Here is an 18820-nt window from a genome sequence, read left to right as displayed (position 1 = left end):
GTAAGCTGGCTAGGCAGTCAAACTGAGCTATAAATATTTCAGTATATATTTATATTCTTAGCTTCATATCAAGATGAAATTAATCAGGATAAGACTTGTTCTTTGCGTAACACATATTTGTATCTTGAACATGCCCCTTAATTATATTTCTCACCCCTATGTTTCCCTTATGTTTCATTAAACCTAAATAGTTTTACAGAACATGAAAAACATTCATAAAACACATATCTGTCCATGTTAGCTTTTGTGCAATATTTATGAGATGTTATCACTATGCTCTTTGCTGCTCTCTTGGCTGTGTTTTACTTGTCCAACCTTTTCCATGCAGATACCCTTTACTTAGAAGACTCTTTGCTGTGGGGTTTGAGTGTGACTATGTTTAAGTCTAGAAGCAGTAGATCTTCTCGGACACAGACACATATTTTTATACCCATTTTGAGATTGTGGTGAAGAACTGAAGTGTCATGTTCTATATTGTCTGCTTGAATGATAATGTTTGGTAATATGCCTTTGATGCCAAGACATACTGTATAGCAATTTCTGATGTCATGGTAAGAGCGCTTGCAGATCAATTTGCATGATTAAAAGTTATTTTGTTCACTCAGAATTAGTCTAAAATTGATGTAACAAAAGCTATAACTGAACTTAAACCAAAGACCAACATGTCCTCATTACTGTTCACAGGTATCAAATGTAGAGGGAGAAGCCTGGTACTTTAACACTGGATGCAGGAACCTTTGGTGGCCAGAATCATGATATCACAGTGCCACACATCACAGTTCTGCTGTCGGTTTGGTCCACTGTTTGGATGCCATGTAACAACATTGCTCAGGTTACTGTGGATGCTGTTTCTGGGTCTAAGTCCAGAGTCATGGGCTCAGCAGGGCACACAACCACACTCCATCAAGATCAAGGGGGACATCACCCTGGGTGGCCTGTTTCCAGTGCACTCCCGTGGGCCAGCCGGTGTGCCCTGTGGGGAGATCAAGAGGGAGAAGGGGATCCACCGAATGGAGGCCATGCTGTATGCGCTGGATCAGATCAACAGTGACCCTGATCTCCTGCCTAACATCACCCTGGGGGCCATGGTCCTGGACACCTGCTCCAGAGACACCTACGCTCTGGAGCAGTCACTCACCTTCGTCCAGGCCCTCATCCAGAAGGATAACTCAGACGTGCGCTGCTCCAACAATGAGCCACCCATTATTCGCAAACCAGAGAGGGTGGTGGGAGTAATCGGGGCATCAGGCAGCTCTGTGTCCATCATGGTGGCCAACGTGCTGAGACTCTTTGCGGTGAGACTCCTTCCTGTGCTGTGCATTTTTAGCCCTCCCTATACTATAATCCCATGCTGAACTCTCATCCACACACTTACATTTTCTTCATCAGAGTCAATATACAGTACCAGTCAAAAGTTTGGACACACCTACTCATTCAAGGGTTTTACTTCATTTTTTTTTAACAATTTTCTACACTAAAATAGTAGTGAAGACATCAAAACTACGTAGTAACCAAAAAAGTGTTAAACAGATCATCAAAATATATTTCAGATTTTTCAAAGTAGCCACCCTTTGCCTTGATGACAGCTTTGCACACTCTTGGCATTCTCTCAACCAGCTTCATGAGATAGTTACCTGGAATGCATTTCAATTAACAGGTGTGCCTTAAAAGTTAAAAGTTCACCATTGTTACTATAGTATTGCGATTCTTCCAGAGACCTGTCATGAAAGGTATTACGACAGCGTTTCCCTTTGAGAGTTTTCTGAGTGAAATGACAGTGTGTGTGTCATCATCATTCCACAGTGATCTTACCCATGCACCGCTACTAATTTTTGCATGAGTAAATATTAAAACTATGTGAGATGTAATAGACCTACAGTACCAGTCAAACATTTGCACACGCCTACTCATTCAAGGGTTTTTCTTTATTTTTATATTTTCTACATTGTAGAATAATAGTGAAGACACCAAAACTATGAAATAACACACAAGGAGTCATGTAGTAACCAAAAAAGTGTTAAACAAATAAAAATATATTTGAGATTTTAGTTTCTTCAAAATAGCCACCCTTTGCCTTGAAGACATCTTTGCACACTCTTAGCATTCTGTCAGTCAGCTTCATGAGGTAGTCGCCTGTAATGAATTTCAATTAACAGGAGTGCCTTGTTAAAAGTTTATTTGTGGAATTTCTTTCCTTCATGCATTTGAACCAATCAGTTGTGCTGTGACAAGGTAGGGGTACTATACAGAATATAGACATATTTGGTAAAAGACCAAGTCCGTATTATGGCAAGAACAGCTCAAATAAGCAAAGAGAAATGACAGTCCATCATTACTTTAAGGCAGGGGTGGGCAACTCCAGTTCTCGAGGGCCTGATTGGTGTCACACTTTTTCTCCATCCCTAGCAAACACAGCTGATTAATCAAATTGCATTCTAAACTGAAGCTTATTATTAGGTGATTATTGGAGTCAGGTGTGTTAGCTGGGGCAAAACTGTGACACCATTCAGGCCCTCGAGGACTGGAATTGCCCACCCCTGCTTTGAGGCATGAATGTCAGTCAATCTGGAAAATATCAAGAACTTTGAAAGTTTCTTCAAGTGTAGTCGCATAAACCATCAAGCGCTATGATAAAACTGTCTCTCATGAGGACCGCCACAGGAAAGGAAGACCCAGAGTTACCTCTGCTGCAGAGGATACGTTTATTAGATTTACCAGCCTCAGAAATCGGCAATTAACTGCACCTCAAAGCTGTCATCAAGGCAAAGGGTGGCTACTTTGAATAATCTCAAACATAAAATATATTTTGAATTGTTTAAAACTTTTTTGGATACTACATGACTCCATATGTGTTATTTCATAGTTTTTATGTCTTCACTATTATTAAACAATGTAGAAAATAGTAAAAAAATTAAGAAAAACACTTGAATGAGTAGGGGTGTCCAAACTTTTGACTGATCCTGTAGTTTAGAGAACGTTTAGAAACAACAGTACTTCAGAATTTCAGTACTTCAGCATAACGTTTCCTCATGGTTCTATTTAAATTCATGTTTCCATTGTTCCAAGAATGTTAAGAAATAATGTTCTTCTGTGGGAATTTCAGTACTTCAGCGTAACGTTTCCTACAGGTTTCTTCATTGTTCTATTTTAAAGTCATGTTCTCAAATTGTTCAGAGAACGTTAAGAAAACTATCCATAAAAAAAACACAAGAAAACTTTAATAACATTCAGAGAACGTTCTAAGAATGTTATATAAAAACATATACATTCCTTTCTCAGCATCAACAAAACTCTGTCTATCCTCTAGTTTGAATAAACCAAAATAAACAGCTTTGCATGCGTAAGAAAACATGGCATGGTAGCTCTATTCTGGTGGTGCAGTGGACTAATTCCACAGATAGAGACCAGAAGATTATAGGTTTGAATCTCAATGATACTGTTTCACAATAAAAAAGAAATGAGTTTTCAGGAAACGTAGGATTTCGTTCCCCCAACCAATGTGAAACCGAAAACATATGTTCCCATAACTTCCAAAGAACCAAATGTGCTAAAAACATAATGTGGAAAAAATATGTGGCTTTCGGACACAAGTGACAAATGACAAGTAAAAAAACACAATATATATTCATATTTCTTTCACATGAGTCAGACACGTGGTTTTAGGACATGTGAAGTTCCACATGGATTTTCACATGTAATCAAGTTAATCGTAGGATTTGCTGTGATTAATTAAGATTAATTGAAAATTCAGAGTTTGCTCATTGCGCTGTAATTTTAAGATTTCGTTTTTATATAAAAAGCATTACACAATACTGATGTTTTTGTCCAAAGTAACAGTTAGCAAAATTAGGTAAATTGATATAGTACACGTTCTTAACCTCAATGTCAATGCCATTGTTGTTTTTAGCTGTATAGATTATGTAAAAGTATATATTTACATTCAGTCCAATAGCAAACACTTTCACCATTTTTTCAAATACACTGAACAAAAATATAAACGCAACATGTAAAGTGTTGGTCCCATGTTTAATGATCTGAAATAAAAGATCCAAGACATTTTTCAAACACAAAAAGCTTATTTCTTTAAAACGTTGTACACAAATTTGTTTACATCCCTGTTAGTGAGCATTTCTCCTTTACCAAGATAATCCATCCACCTGACAGGTATGGCATATCAAGAAGCTGAAGCATGATCATTACACAGGTGCACCTTGAGCTGGGGACAATAAAAACCGCTCTATTAAGTGCAATTTTGTCACACAACACAATGCCACAGATGTCTCAAGTTTTGAGGGAGCGTGCAATTGGCATACTGACTGTCAACCATAGCAGTTGCCAGATAATTGCATGTTCATTTCTCTATCATAAGCCGCCTCCAACGTCGTTTTAGAGAATTTGGCAGTACGTCCAACCGGCCTCACAACAGCAGACCTCGTGTAACTATGCCAGCCCAGGACCTCCACATTCAGCTTCTTCACTTGCGGGATCATCTGAGACGAGCCACCTGGACAGCTGAAGAAACTGTGGGTTTGCACAACCAAATAATTTCTGCACAAACTATCAGAAACCATCTCAGGAAAGCTCATCTGCGTGCTTGTCATTGTCACCAGGGTCTTTACCTAACTGCAGTTCGGTATCATAACCAACTTCAGTGGGCAAATGCTCACCTTTGATGCCCACTGGCACACTGCAGAAGTAGGCTCTTCTCGGATGAATCCTGGTTTCAACTGTACTATGCAGATGGCAGACAGCGTGTATGGTGTCGTGTGGGCGAGAGGTTTGCTGATGTCAACATTGTGAACAGAGTGCCGCATGGTGGTGGATTGGGTTGTGGTATGGGCAGGCATAAGCTACGGACAACAAACACAATTGCATTTTATCGATGGCAATTTGAATGCACAGAGATACTGTGACGAGATCCTGAGACCCATTGTCGTGCCGCCATCACCTCATGTTTCAGCATGATAATGTACGGCCCCATGTCGCAAGGATCTGTACACAATTGGCGCAAGTAAGATGGAGCCGGAGAGGGTGGCTGCCGTTTCTTGGGCTCTTAACCAACCGTGCAATTTTGTTAGTTTCCTCACATTTTTTGTAAGTTATTGTGTACATAATGTTGCTGCTACCGTCTCTTATGACCAAAAAGAGCTTCTGGAAATCAGAACAGCGATTACTCACTTTGAACTGGACAAATAATTTATCTTTAATGAGTCGAATGAGAGGGATTTACTCCAGACACCCGAACAGGCCCTCATCCCCGTTATTCGCAGGAGAAAGAGATGAAAAAGATATCGCGGAAAGAGATCGGGGTGCCTTGTGAGGATCCGCCAACGAGTGGCTAATCTGCCCTTGCCATCCGTACTACTGGCCAACGCACAATCGCTGGATAATAAATTGGACGAGCTAAAAGCATGTATATCCTACCAACGGGACATAAAAAACTGTAATATCTTATGTTTCACCGAGTCATGGCTGAACAACGACATGATTAACATACAGCTGGTAGGTTACACACTGCATTGGCAGGATAGAACAGCAGCCTCTGGTAAGACAAGGGGTGCAGTCTATGTCTATTTGTAAACAACTACTGGTGCACGATATCTAAGGAAGTCTCAAGGTTTTGCTCGCCTGAGGTAGAGTATCTCATGATAAGCTGTAGAACACACTATCTGTATTTTTCGTAGCTGTCTACATACCACCACAGACCGATGCTGTCACTAAGACCGCACTCAATGAGCTCTATACCGCCATAACCAAACAGGAAAACACTCATCCAGAGGCGGCATTCCTAGTGGCCGGGGACTTTAATGCAGGGAAACTTTAATCTGTTTTACCTCATTTCTATCAGCATGTTAAATGTGCAACTGGAGGGAAAAAAACTCTAGACCACCTTTACTCCACACACAGAGATGTGTACCACGCTCACCCTCGCCCTCCATTTGGTAAATCTGACCATAATTCTATTCTCCTGATTCCTGCTTACAAGCAAAAATTAAACCAGGAAGCACCAGTGACTCTGTCAATAAAAAAGGGGTCAGATAAAGCAGATGCTAAGCTACAGGACTGTTTTGCTAGCACAGACTAGAATATGTTCCGGGATTCTTCCAATGGCATTGAGGAGTACATCACATCAGTCACTGGCTTCATCAATAAGTTCATCGATGACGTCGTCCCCACAGTGACTGTACGTATATACCCCAACCAGAAGCCATGGATTACAGGCAACATCAGCACTGAGCTAAAGGGTAGAGCTGCCGCTTTCAAGGAGCGGGACTCTAACACGGAAGCTTATAAGAAATCCCGCTATGCCCTCCGATGAACCATCAAACAGGCAATGTGTCAATACAGGACTAAGATCGAATCATCAAATCAATTTTTATTGGTCACATACACGTGATTAGCAGATGTTATTGCGGGTGTAGCGAAATGCTTGTGCTTCTAGCTCCGACAGTGCAGTAATATCTAACAAGTAATATCTAACAAATTACACAACATATACCCAATACACACAAATCTAAGTAGGAATGAATTAAGACTATATACATATGGACGAGCGATGTCAGAGCGGAACGGACTAAGATACAGTAGAATAGTATAGAAAACAGCAGTATATACATATGAGATGAGTAATGCAAGATATGTAAACATTATTAAGTGACTAAGATATCGTAGAATAGTATAGAATACAGCATATACATATGAGATGAGTAATGCAACATATGTAAACATTATTAAAGCGACTAGTGTTCCATTTCTTAAAGTGGCCAGTGATTTCTAGTCTATGCCTATAGGCAGCAGCCTCTAATGTGCTAGTGATGGCTGTTTAACAGTCTGATGGCCTTGAGATAGAAGCTGTTTTTCAGTCTCTCGGTCCCAGCTTTGATGCACCTGTACTGACCTCACCACTGTCTGTGTGGGTGGTCCATTTCAGTTTGTCACTGATGTGTACGCCAACGAACTTGAAGCTTTTCACCTTCTCCACTGCGGTCCCGTAGATGTAGATAAGGGGGTGCACCCTCTGCTGTTTCCTGAAGTCCACGACTATCTCATTGGTTTTGTTGACATTGAGAGAGAGGTTGTTTTCCAGGCACCACACTCCAAGAGCCCTCACCTCCTCCCTGTAGGCTGTCTTGTCATCGTTGGTAATCAAGCCTACTACTGTTGTGTCATCTGCAAACTTGATTATTGAGATGGAGGCGTCCCTGGCCACGCAGTCATGGGTGAACAGGGAGTACAGGAGGGGGCTAAGCACGCACCCTTGTGGGGCCCCAGTGTTGAGGATCAGTGGAGGTGATGTTTCCTACCTTCACCACCTGTCGGCGGCCCGTCAGGAACTCCAGGACCCAGTTGCACAGGATGGGGTTCAGACCCAGGGCCTCTTAATGATGAGCTTGGAGGGTACTGTGGTGTTGAACGCTGAGCTATAGTCAATAAACAGCATTCTTATGTAGGTATTCCTCTTGTCCAGGTGGGATGGGGCAGTGTGCAGAGTGATGGCGATTGCATAGTCTGTGGATCTATTGGGGCAGTAAGCAAATTGAAGTGGGTCTAGGGTGGCAGGTAAGGTAGAGGTGATATGATCCTTGACTAGTCTCTCAAAGCACTTCATGATGACAGAGGTGAGTGCTACAGGGCGATAGTCATTAAGTTCAGTTACCTTTGCCTTCCTGGGCACAGGAACAATGGTGGCCATATTGAAGCATGTGGGACAGCAGACTGGGATAGGGAGAGATTGAATATGCCCGTAAACACACTAACCAGCTGGTCTGCTCATGCTCTGAGGACACGGCTAGGGATGCCGTCTGGGCCGGCAGCCTTGCGAAGGTTAATACGTCGAGATTGGTGTCCCTTCCACGGGACGGTTGAGCTAACGTAGGCTAATGTGATTAGCATGTGGTTGTAAGTAACAAGAAAAATTCCCTGGACATAGACATAACTAATATTGGCAGAAAGCTTAAATTCTTGTTAATATAACTGCACTGTCCAATTTACAGTAGCTATTACAGTGAAAGAATACCATGCTATTGTTTGAGGAGAGTGCACAATTTTGAACATGAAAAGCTATTTATAATCAAATTAGGCACATTTGGGCAGTCTTTTTTAAATTTTGAACAGAAATGCAATGGTTCATTGGATCAGTCTAAAACTTTGCACATGCACTGATGGCATCTAGTGGCCAAAATCTAAATTGCACCTGGGCTGGAATAATACATTATGGCCTTTCTCTTGCATTTCAAAGATGAAATACAAAAATAATACAAAAGAACGGTTGGTTTTTCTTTGTTTTATCTTTTACCAGATCTATTGTGTTATATTCTACTACATTCCATTCACATGTCCATAAACTTCAAAGTGTTTCCTTTCAAATGGTACAGAGAATATGCATATCCTTACTTCAGGGCTTGAGCTACAGGCAGTTAGATTTGGGTATGTCATTTTAGGTGAAAATTGAAAGAAAGGGGCGTTTCCTTATCCTTGAGAATTGTTAAATGTTTTACTTATGTTGGTAGCAGGCTGCGTCGGTGGCACTGTGTTATCCTCAGTGTGTAAAGAATGTGTTTAGCCTGTCTGGAAGCAAGACGTCGGTCTCTGCGACGTGGCTGGTTTTGCTTTAATAACCCGTGATTGTTTGTAGTCCCTGCCACATACGTTTCGTGTCTGAGCCATTGAATTGCGACTCCATTTTATCTCTATACTGACGTTTAGCTTGTTTGATTACCTTGCGTAATCAAACAAAATATTTAGATGCACTATTGTAAAGTGGTTGTTCCACTGGATATCATAAGGTGAATGCACCAATTTGTAAGTCGCTCTGGATAAGAGCGTCTGCTAAATGACTTAAATGTAAATGTAAAATGTTATATTCTGCCATATTACCAGTCGCCTTGCCATGGTTAATTGTGGTGGTTCACACTTTCAGTTTCGCACGAATGCTACCATCTATCCACGGTTTCTGGTTAGGGTAGGTTTTAATAGTCACAGTGGGTTCTACATCTCCTATACACTTCCTTATGAACTCAGTCACCATATCCGTGTATGCGTCTAGATTATTTTCGCAAGCTACCAAGGACATATCCCTGTCCACGTGATCAAAACAATCCTGAAGCGTGGATTCCGATTGGTCAGGTCAGTGTTGAATAGTATGAAGCACGGGCACTTCCTGTAAGTTTCTGCCTATAGGACAGGAGGAGCAAGATGGAGTCGTGGTCAGATTTTCCAAAGGGAGGGCAGTGGAGGGCCTTGTAAGCATTCCGGAAGTTTAAATAGCAATGGTCGAGAGTCTTAGTAGCGTGAGAAAGACAGTCAATATTTTGATAGAGCTTCGGCAGCCTAGTCCTCAGATTTGCTTTGTTAAAATCCCCTGCTACAATAAATGCAGCCTCAGGATATGTGGTTTCCATTTTGCATAAAGTCCAGTGAAGTTCTTTGAGGGCCGTCAAAGTTTCGGCTTGAGGTACGATGTAAACGGCCGTGGCGATGATGGAGGAGAATTCTCTTGGGAGATAATATGGTCAGCATTTAATTGTGTGGTATTTTAGGTCGGGTGGACAAAATGACTTGAGTTCCTGTATGTTCCTAGAATTACACCATGAGTCGTTAATCATGAAACACACCCCTCCACCCTTCTGCTTCCCGGAGAAATATGTATTCCTGTCTGAGCGATGTACTGAGAATCCTGCTGGCTTTACCAACTCCGACAGAGTATCCCGAGAGAGCCATGTTTCCGTGAAACAAAGTATGTTACAGGCCCCGATGTCTCTCTGGAAAGAAATCCTTGCTCTAAACTCATCAACTTCGTTATCCAAAGACTGAACATTGGCGTGTAATATACTCGGAAGCGGTGGGTGGTATGTGCGAACCAGCAGGCCGCCTCGAGTGCCTCTCCACTGCCGGTGATGTTTTGGGTCGTAGTGCTGGTAAGTTGACGTCGCTCTGATATCCAATAGTTCTTCCCGGCTGTATGTAGTAATACTTAAGATTTTCTGGGCTAACAATGCAAGAAATAATACATTAAAAAAACAAAATACTGCATAGTTTCCTAAGGACTAGAAGTGAGGCGACCCTCTCTGTCGGCGCCATCTTGCTAAGAAGAAGAGACTTCCTTGGTCCAAGAAAAATGAGCAATGGACATTAGACTGGGGGAAATGTGAGATTTTTAATTCCAACCGCCATGTGTTTGTGAGACGCAGAGTAGATGAATGGATGATCTCCGCATGTGTGGTTCCCGCCATGAAGCATGGAGGGGGAGGTGTGGTGGTGTGGGAGTGCTTTGCTGATGACACTGTCAGTGATTTATTTAGAATTCAAGGCACACTTAACCAGCATGGCTACCATAGCATTCTGCAGTGATACGCCATCCCATCTGGTTTGGGCTTAGTGAGACTATCATTTGTTTTTCAACAGGATATTGACCCAAAACACACCTCCAGGCTGTGTAAGGGCTATTTGACAAAGAACGATAGTGATGGAGTGCGCATCAGATGACCTGGCCTCCACAATTACCTGACCTCAACCCAATTGAGATGGTTTGGGATGAACTAGACTGCAGAGTGAAGGAAAAGCAGCCAACGAGTGCTCAACATATGTGGGAACTCCTTCAAGACTGTTGGAAAAGCATTCCAGGTGAAGCTGGTTGAGAGAATTCCAAGAGTGTGCAAAGCTTTCATCAAGGCAAAGGGTGGCTACTTTGAAGAATCTGAAATATATTTTGATTAGTTTCAAATCAAATAATTGTATTTGTCACATGCACCGAATACAACAGGTGTAGACCTTACAGTGAAATGCTTACTTTCAAGCCCTTAACCAACAATGCAGTTTTAAGAAAAATACCAAAAAAAAAAAGAAATAAAGTAACAAATAATTAATGAGCACCAGTAAAATAACAATAGCGGGGCTATATACAGAGGGTACTGGTACAGAGTCATGTGCGGGGGCACCGGTTAGTTGAGGTAATTGAGGTAATATATACATGTGGGTAGAGTTATTAAAGTGACTTATGCATAGATAATAAAAGAAAGTAGCAGCAGTGTAAAAGAGGGGGGGCAATGCAAGTATTCTGGGTAGCCATTTGATTAGATGTTCAGCAGTCTTATGGCTTCGGGATAGAAGCTGTTAAGAAGCCTCTTGGACCAAGACTTGGCGCTCCGGTATCGCTTGCCGTGTGGTAGCAGAGAGAACAGTCTATGACTAGGGTGGCTGGAGTCTTTTAGGGGCTTCCTCTGACACCACCTGGTATAGAGGTCCTGGATGGCTGGAAGCTTGGCTCCAATGATGTACTGGGCCGTACGCACTACCCTCTGTAGTGGCTTGCGGTCGGAGGCCGAGCAGTTGTCATACCAGGCAGTGATGCAACCAATCAGGATGCACTCGATGGTGCAGCTGTAGAACTTTTTGAGGATCTGAGGACCCATGTCAAATCTTTTCAGTCTCCTGAGGGGGAATAGGTTTTGTTGTGCCCTCTACACAACTGTCTTGGTGTGCTTGGATCATGTTTGTTTGTTGGTGATGTGGACACCAAGGAACTTGAAGATCTCAACCTGCCCCATTACAGCCCCGTCACTGAGAATGGGGGCATGCTCAGTCCTCCTTTTCCTGTAGTCCACAATCATCTCCTTAGTCTTGATCACGTTGAGGGAGAGGTTGTTGTCCTGGCACCACATGGCCAGGTCTCTGACCTCCTCTCTATATGCTCTCATCATTGTTGGTGATCAGGCCTTCCACTTTTGTGACATCGGCAAACTTAATGATGGTGTTGGAGTCGTGTCTGGCTGTGCAGTCATGCGTGAATATGGAGTACAGGAGGGAACTGAGCATGCACCCCTGAGGGGCCCCTGTGTTAAGGATCAGCATGGCGGATGTGTAGTTAAAAAAATGGAGTCCTCTCGTGCACGCGCGCTCCAGTGTCATTGTTCTCAGAAGGACCACTCACAAAAACCCCTGCTGTTTTTCGCCCAGAGACTGGAGAGCTCTCGTTCCACTTTCTGGCGCCTTCTTAGAGCCAATGAAAGCCTTAGAAAATGTCACGTTACAGCAGAGATGCTGTATTTTGATAGAGATGCCCTAGAAGGAGAACAAATTGTCAGACAGGGTACTTCCTGTATAGAATCTTCTCAGGTTTTGGCCTGCCATATGAGTTCTGTTATACTCACAGACACCATTCAAACAGTTTTAGAAACTTTAGAGTGTTTTCTATCCAAATCCACTAATTATATGCATATTCTAGTTTCTGGGAAGGAGTAGTAACCAGATTAAATTGGGTACGTTTTTTTATCCGGCCGTGCAAATACTGCCCCCTATCCCAAACAGGTTAACCTCTCTGGGACATGTGGGACGCTAGTGAAATAGCAAGGCGGCAAATTCAAAACAACAAAAATCTCATAATTCAAATTTCTCAAACATACAACTATTATATCCCATTTTAAAAATACACTTCTCGTTAATCCAACCACATTGTCCGATTTCAAAAGGCTTTACGACGAAAGCATAACATTAGATTATGTTAGGACAGCGCCTAAACAAGAAAAACCACACAGCCATTTTCCAAGCAAGGAGAGGCCTCACAAAAAACAGAAATACAGCTAAAATTAATCACTAACCTTTGACGATCTTCATCAGATGACACTCCCAGGACTCAATGTTACACAATACATGTATGTTTTGTTCGATAAAGTTCATATTTATATCCAAAAACCCCATTTTACATTGTTCAGAAATGTTTTGCCTCCCAAAACTTCCGGTGAATGAGCACATCAATTTACAAAAATACTCATCATAAACATTGATCAAATTTACAACAGTTATTGAAAGAATTATAGATACACTTCTCCTTAATGCAACCGCTGTGTCAGATTTCAAAATAGCTTTATGGCGAAAGCACATTGTTCAATATTCTGAGTACAGAGCTCAGCCATCAAATCAGGCTATACAGTTACCCGCCAAGTTCTGGAGCCAACAAAACTCAGAAATAGTATTATAAATCTTCACTTACCTTTGCTGATCTTCGTCCGAATGCCCTCCCAGGACTCCCACTTCCACAAGAAATGTTCATTTTGTTCAATAAACTCCATATTTATGTCCAAATATCTCTGTTTTGTTCGCACGTTCAGAACACTATTCCAAAGGCATAATGCGCGAGCGCAAAACCCGAGACGAAAAGTCAAAAAGTTCCATTACCATTCGTAGAAACATGTCAAACGATGTTTACAATCAATCCTTAGGGTCTTTTTAACATTAATCTTCGATAATATTCCAACCGGACAATAGCGTATTCATTACAGAGGAAAAAGAACGAACGGCGCGCCTGTGTGATTGAGCAGTAAACAACTCATAGGTCTCAGGCTTCAGTCAGCTCTTATTCTCTCCCCAGTAACAGTAGAGGCATGAAACAAGGTTCTAAAGACTGTTGACATCTAGTGGAAGCCTAAAGAAGTGCAAAATAACCCCCCAGACACTGTAGTTTGGATAGGCAATCACTTGAAAAACTACAACCACTTCCTGGTTGGATTTTTTCTCAGGTTTTTGCCTGCCATATGAGTTCTGTTATACTCACAGACATCATTCAAACAGTTTTAGAAACTTCAGAGTGTTTTCTATCCAATAATAATAATATGCATATCCTACCTTCTGGGCCCGAGTAGCAGGCAGTTTAATTTGGGCACGTCATTCATCTGAATTTCCGAATACTGCCCCCTGTCACTAAAAAGTTAACCATGGAAAGATGCTCTGGGAATATGGCCGAATACAAACAGTATAGTTATTCCCTCCACAAGGCAATCAAACAAGCGAAAAGTCAGAATAGGGACAAAGTGGAGTCACAATTCAACGGCTCAGGCATGAGACCTATGTGGCAGGGTCTACAGGCAATCACGGACTGCAAAAAGAAAACCAGCCACGTCACGGACACCAACATTCTGCTTCCAGACAAACTAAACACCTTCTTTGCCCGCCTTTGAGGATAATACAATGCCACCGACGCGGCCCGCTACCAAGGACTGTGCCCCCCCCCCCTTCTCCATGGCCAACGCGAGTAAGACATTTAAATGTGTTAACCCTCGCAAGGCTGCGGCCCAGACGGCATTCCTAGCCACGTCCTCAGAGAATGCGCAGACCAGCTCGCTGGTGTGTTTACGGACATATTCAATCTCTCCCTATCCCAGTCTGCTGTCCCCACATGCTTCAAGATGGCCAACATTGTTCCTGTACCCAAGAAGGCAAAGGTAACTGAACTGTCATCATGAAGTACCTTGAGAGACTATTCAAGGATCATATCACCTCCCCCTTACCTGTCACCCTAGACCCACTGCAATTTTCATACCGCTCCAATAGGTCCACAGACGATGCAATCGCTATCACACTGCACACTGCCCTATCCCATCTGGACAAGAGGAATATCTATGTAAGAATGCTGTTCATTGACTACAGCTCAGCATTCAACACTATAGTACCCTCCATGGTCATCATTCATCTTGAGGCCCTGGGTCCAAACCCCATCCTGTGCGATTTGGCCCTGAACTTCCTGATGGGCCGCCCTGATTCACACAGTCTCCTCTGAACAGTTGATGTTGAGATGTCGGTTTATTTTTATTTTTTATTTAACCTTGATTTAACTAGGCAAGTCAGTTAAGAACAAATTCTTATTTACAATGACGGTCTACCAAAAGGCAAAAGGCGTCCTGTGGGAACGTGGGCTGGGATTAAAAATAAAAATAAATTAAATTAAAATATGACAAAACACACTTCACGACAAGAGAGACAACACAACACGACATAAAGAGAGACCTAAGACAACAACACAGCATGGTAGCAACACAACATGACAACAACAATGTAGCAACACAACATGGCAGCAGCACAACATGGTAGCAGCACAAAACATGGTACAAACATTATTGGGCACAGACAACAGCACAAAGGGCAAGAAGGTAGAGACAACAATACATCATTCAAAGCAGCCACAACTGTCAATAAGCGTGTCCACGATTTAGTCTTTGAATGAAGAGATTGAGACAAAACTTTCCAGTTTGAGTGTTTGTTGCAGCTCGTTCCAGTCACTAGCTGCAGCGAACTGAAAAGACAAGCGACCCAAGGATGTGTGAGCTTTGGGAACCTTTAACAGAATGTGACTGGCAGAACGGGTGTTGTATGTGAAGGATGACGGCTGCAGTAGATATCTCAGATAGGGGGGAGTGAGGCCTAAGAGGTGGTCTTCCGACGGGATTACAGAGATGACCAGTTTACATTCTTCTTACCAAACCACATGAGCTTTGTTTTGGAGGTGTTCAGAACAAGGTTAAGGGTAGAGAAAGCTTGTTGGAAACTAAGAAAGCTTTGTTGTAGAGATTTTAACACAAAATCCGGGGAAGGGCCAGCTGAGTATAAGACTGTATCTGCATATAAATGGATGAGAGAGCTTCCTACTGCCTGAGCTATGTTGTTGATGTAAATTGAGAAGAGCGTGGGGCCTGGGATCGAGCCTTGGGGTACACCCTTGGTGACAGGCAGTGGCTGAGACAGTGGCTGAGACAGCAGATCTTCTGACTTTAAACACTGCACTCTTTGAGAGAGGTAGTTAGCAAACCAGGCCAAAGACCCCTCAGAGACACCAGTACTCCTTATCCGGCCCACAAGAATGGAATGGTCTACCGTATCAAAAGCTTTGTCCAAGTCAATAAAAAAGTAGCACAACATTGCTTAGAATCAAGGGCAATGGTGACATCATTGAGGGCCTTTAAGGTTGCAGTGACACATCCATAACCTGAGCGGAAACCAGATTGTATACCAGAGAGAATACGATAGACATCAAGAAAGCCAGTCTGTTGATTATTGACAAGTTTTTCCAACACTTTTGATAAACAGGGCAAAATAGAAATAGGCCTATAACAGTTAGGATCAGCTATGATGAAAGTGGCTCTCATGAGGACAGCAACAGGAAAGGAAGACCCGAAGTTACCTCTGCTGCAGATGATAAGTTCATTAGAGTTACCAGCCTCAGAAATTGCAGCCCAAATACATGTTACTTGAACTCTGTGAAGCATCTATTTGGGCTGCAACTCTAATGAACTTATCCTCTGCAGCAGAGGTAACTCTGGGTCGTCCATCCTTCCTTTCCTAGGCAGAACTCTACTCTACAGAACTCTACATGCTCTCGTTTAAACCTCAGTTGACAGTTTATTGGTCACACCCATCTAGTAGCGGGTCGGACCTGCCTTTGCCTCCAGAACAGCCTGAATTCTTCGGGGCATGGATTCTACAAGGTGTGGCATTCAAATGTTCCTCAACTGGTATCAAGGGACCTACGCGTGCCAGGAAAACATTCCCCACACCATTTCATTACTGCCACCAGCCTGTACCGTTGACACCAGGCAGGATGGGGCCATGGACTCATGCTGCTTACGCCAAATCCCGACTCTGCCATCAGCTTGACGCAACAGGAACCGGGATTCGTATGACCAGAGAATGTTTTTCCACTCCTCAATTGTCCAGTGTTGGTGATCACGTGCCCACTGGAGCCGCTTCTTCTTGTTTTTAGCTCATAGAAGTGGAACCCGGTGTGGTCTTCTGCTGCAATAGCCCAACCATGACAAGGACCGACAAGTTGTGCTTTCCGAAATGCCATTCTGCACACCACTGTTGTACTGCAACGTTATTTGCCTGTTTGTGGTCCGCCTGTTAGCTTGCACGATTCTTGCCATTCTACTTCATCGTCTCTCACCCGCAAGCTTTTTTCGCCCAAAGGACTGCCGCTGACTGGATGTTTTTTGTTTGTCGCAACATTCTTGGTAAACCCTAGACACTGTCGTGCGTGAAAAGCCCAGGACGCCGTCCGTTTCTGAGATACTGGAACCGGCACGCCTGGCACCAACGATCATATCATGCTCAAAGTCTCTTTGGTCACTCGTTTTGCCCATTCAATCGAACAGTAATGGAATGCATCGATGCCTGTCTGCCTGCTTTATATAGCAAGTGACAGCCACGTGACTCTGTCTGTCTGTAGGAGCGAACCATTTTTGTGAACGGGGTGGTGTACTTAACGAACTGGCCAAATTCAATAAAATACCACAGAGAACATGTAGTTAAGACCTGGCAGAGTACACAATTTATGATGTTGGAACTGGCACCTAGATCAAAATCAATGAAAGAAAATGTATAAATATATTTGTAATTCTTGTCATTTTGACCAACTGTCAACACAGGAAAAACAACACAACATAGCACACACAGATGTTTATGTAAATGATTAATGAGATACACAGAATGAAACAGCATGGGAATGGCAATGTTTTTGGGGCGGTATTAGCAATACATTCAGCTACAAGTGCCATATAATACTAGCCTAGAGACAGCAGTCAGGATTTATTAAATTACATCAGGAAAGGGTAACAACATGTAGGCAACATGTAATTCATGAATCACTAGTTAATGATAAAACAGTTTCAATAAATGTACTTTTTCACAGTTTTTAGTCGACCTTGTGAGGGATTGTTCTGGTGGTTTCCTTTTGATAAACACCTTGTCAAACAGACAGCCTCTTATGTAATTGTGTCATTTGAAGCATTTGGGTCTGGCAAGCTTCTTCACAGCAGTGCGTGTGTTTTCCTGTCAGTGTGGAGACAGTTCTAGACACAACATGGACCAAAGCTGCAGCCACCTCTTTCAGATCAGTTTGAGTTAGGGGTGTGGCATCCACCAGGCTCACGCAGCATGCAAAATAGTAACAAAAAAAGCAGTATGTGTCAACACAGTGATAATGAGAGCATCAACATGTTTTGCAATATTTTCCAGACTAAACAAAAGTTGTGGGTCTACCTAAAAGTTGGCAACATGGTAACTGGGTGATTCTGCAACTTCGGGCACTTTGGCCCTGCAAGATTTCAGAAATTAAAACTTATTAAAACACCATTTTACCAGTATTATAATTGTCTTTGATTTGTCTAGAAACAATATTTGATAATGGCTGCGATCATACTATTCAGGAATTTATATATCTTTGTCATTTTTCCCAGACAGCCATGGACAAATGTCAATTCCATCACGTCATTAAACATCCATTTTAGTTGAAAAATAAATATCATACAATTTATTTAGACATATTTCTTATACATTTGTACATTAACTTGTATTGAATATTATTGTGATTTTTAAGGTTTTCCTAATATTAATAATTCAACACGACCCCTGAATGTATAAACTTGCCTTTGTGACAGCTGAAAATGTTTATTTATCATGAAAAATAAAATATTTCCACCCAACCTTTTTGTGAGATTATGATATCAACCACCTATCTAAAACAAACCAATCAATGTAAATTATACATACTATACTAATTTACCCAGAAAATATGGGTGTGGTGGAAATGACATCTACAGTATGTTAAAAGAAAACGTATGAAAACAATATTTTATTGCAAACATTTTGAACAACAACCATTGTTAAACATTTAATTAATATAAGACAAAGTAAGATTCCAAAAGAAGCCGATGGGTAGAGCTCAAGGAAGTAGGCCAGTGTTTTTGAGTGATGGGCCCAGATAGCTGAGGGGTCATGCCGCATAGAAGAGCTCAGTGAGCAAAGTGAAACTGTATAATTTGTAGTATATCCAAAACAGGTGTGGAGGGTCACCTGCTTGTGAGAATCACCAACGTGAACTGCCTGGATTTCACTGGTGTATTTACACAAGTGGTTCTCTGCAAAGTCAATATGCACAATGATCTCCTCTTTATTGGTGTCAAATATTGTACACGTGTTTCCCCAAGTTCTCTTTCATTCCTTTGGAGAAGTCCTCCAGTAGAGTCTGTAGTGTGCCACATTTTACTGTCAAATG

At 42.2% G+C, this 18820-nt stretch overlaps 1 protein-coding gene across 1 annotated transcript in view; it reads left to right on the top strand.

The window, feature by feature from the left end:
* LOC106582870 (metabotropic glutamate receptor 6) overlaps positions 1-18820 on the top strand; it is a 36520-nt gene that overhangs the window by 1169 nt on the left and 16531 nt on the right. The window contains exon 2 of the mRNA XM_014166437.3: positions 685-1295. Coding sequence (XP_014021912.1) covers positions 726-1295 — 570 coding nt within the window. The 5' untranslated portion in view covers positions 685-725. The remainder of the gene's footprint in view (positions 1-684; positions 1296-18820) is intronic.

Source organism: Salmo salar, chromosome 22, assembly GCF_965601325.2.
Source record: "Salmo salar chromosome 22, fSalSal1, whole genome shotgun sequence".
NCBI classification, from domain to species: Eukaryota; Metazoa; Chordata; class Actinopteri; order Salmoniformes; family Salmonidae; genus Salmo; species Salmo salar.
This window is presented reverse-complemented; position numbering and strand designations above follow the sequence as displayed.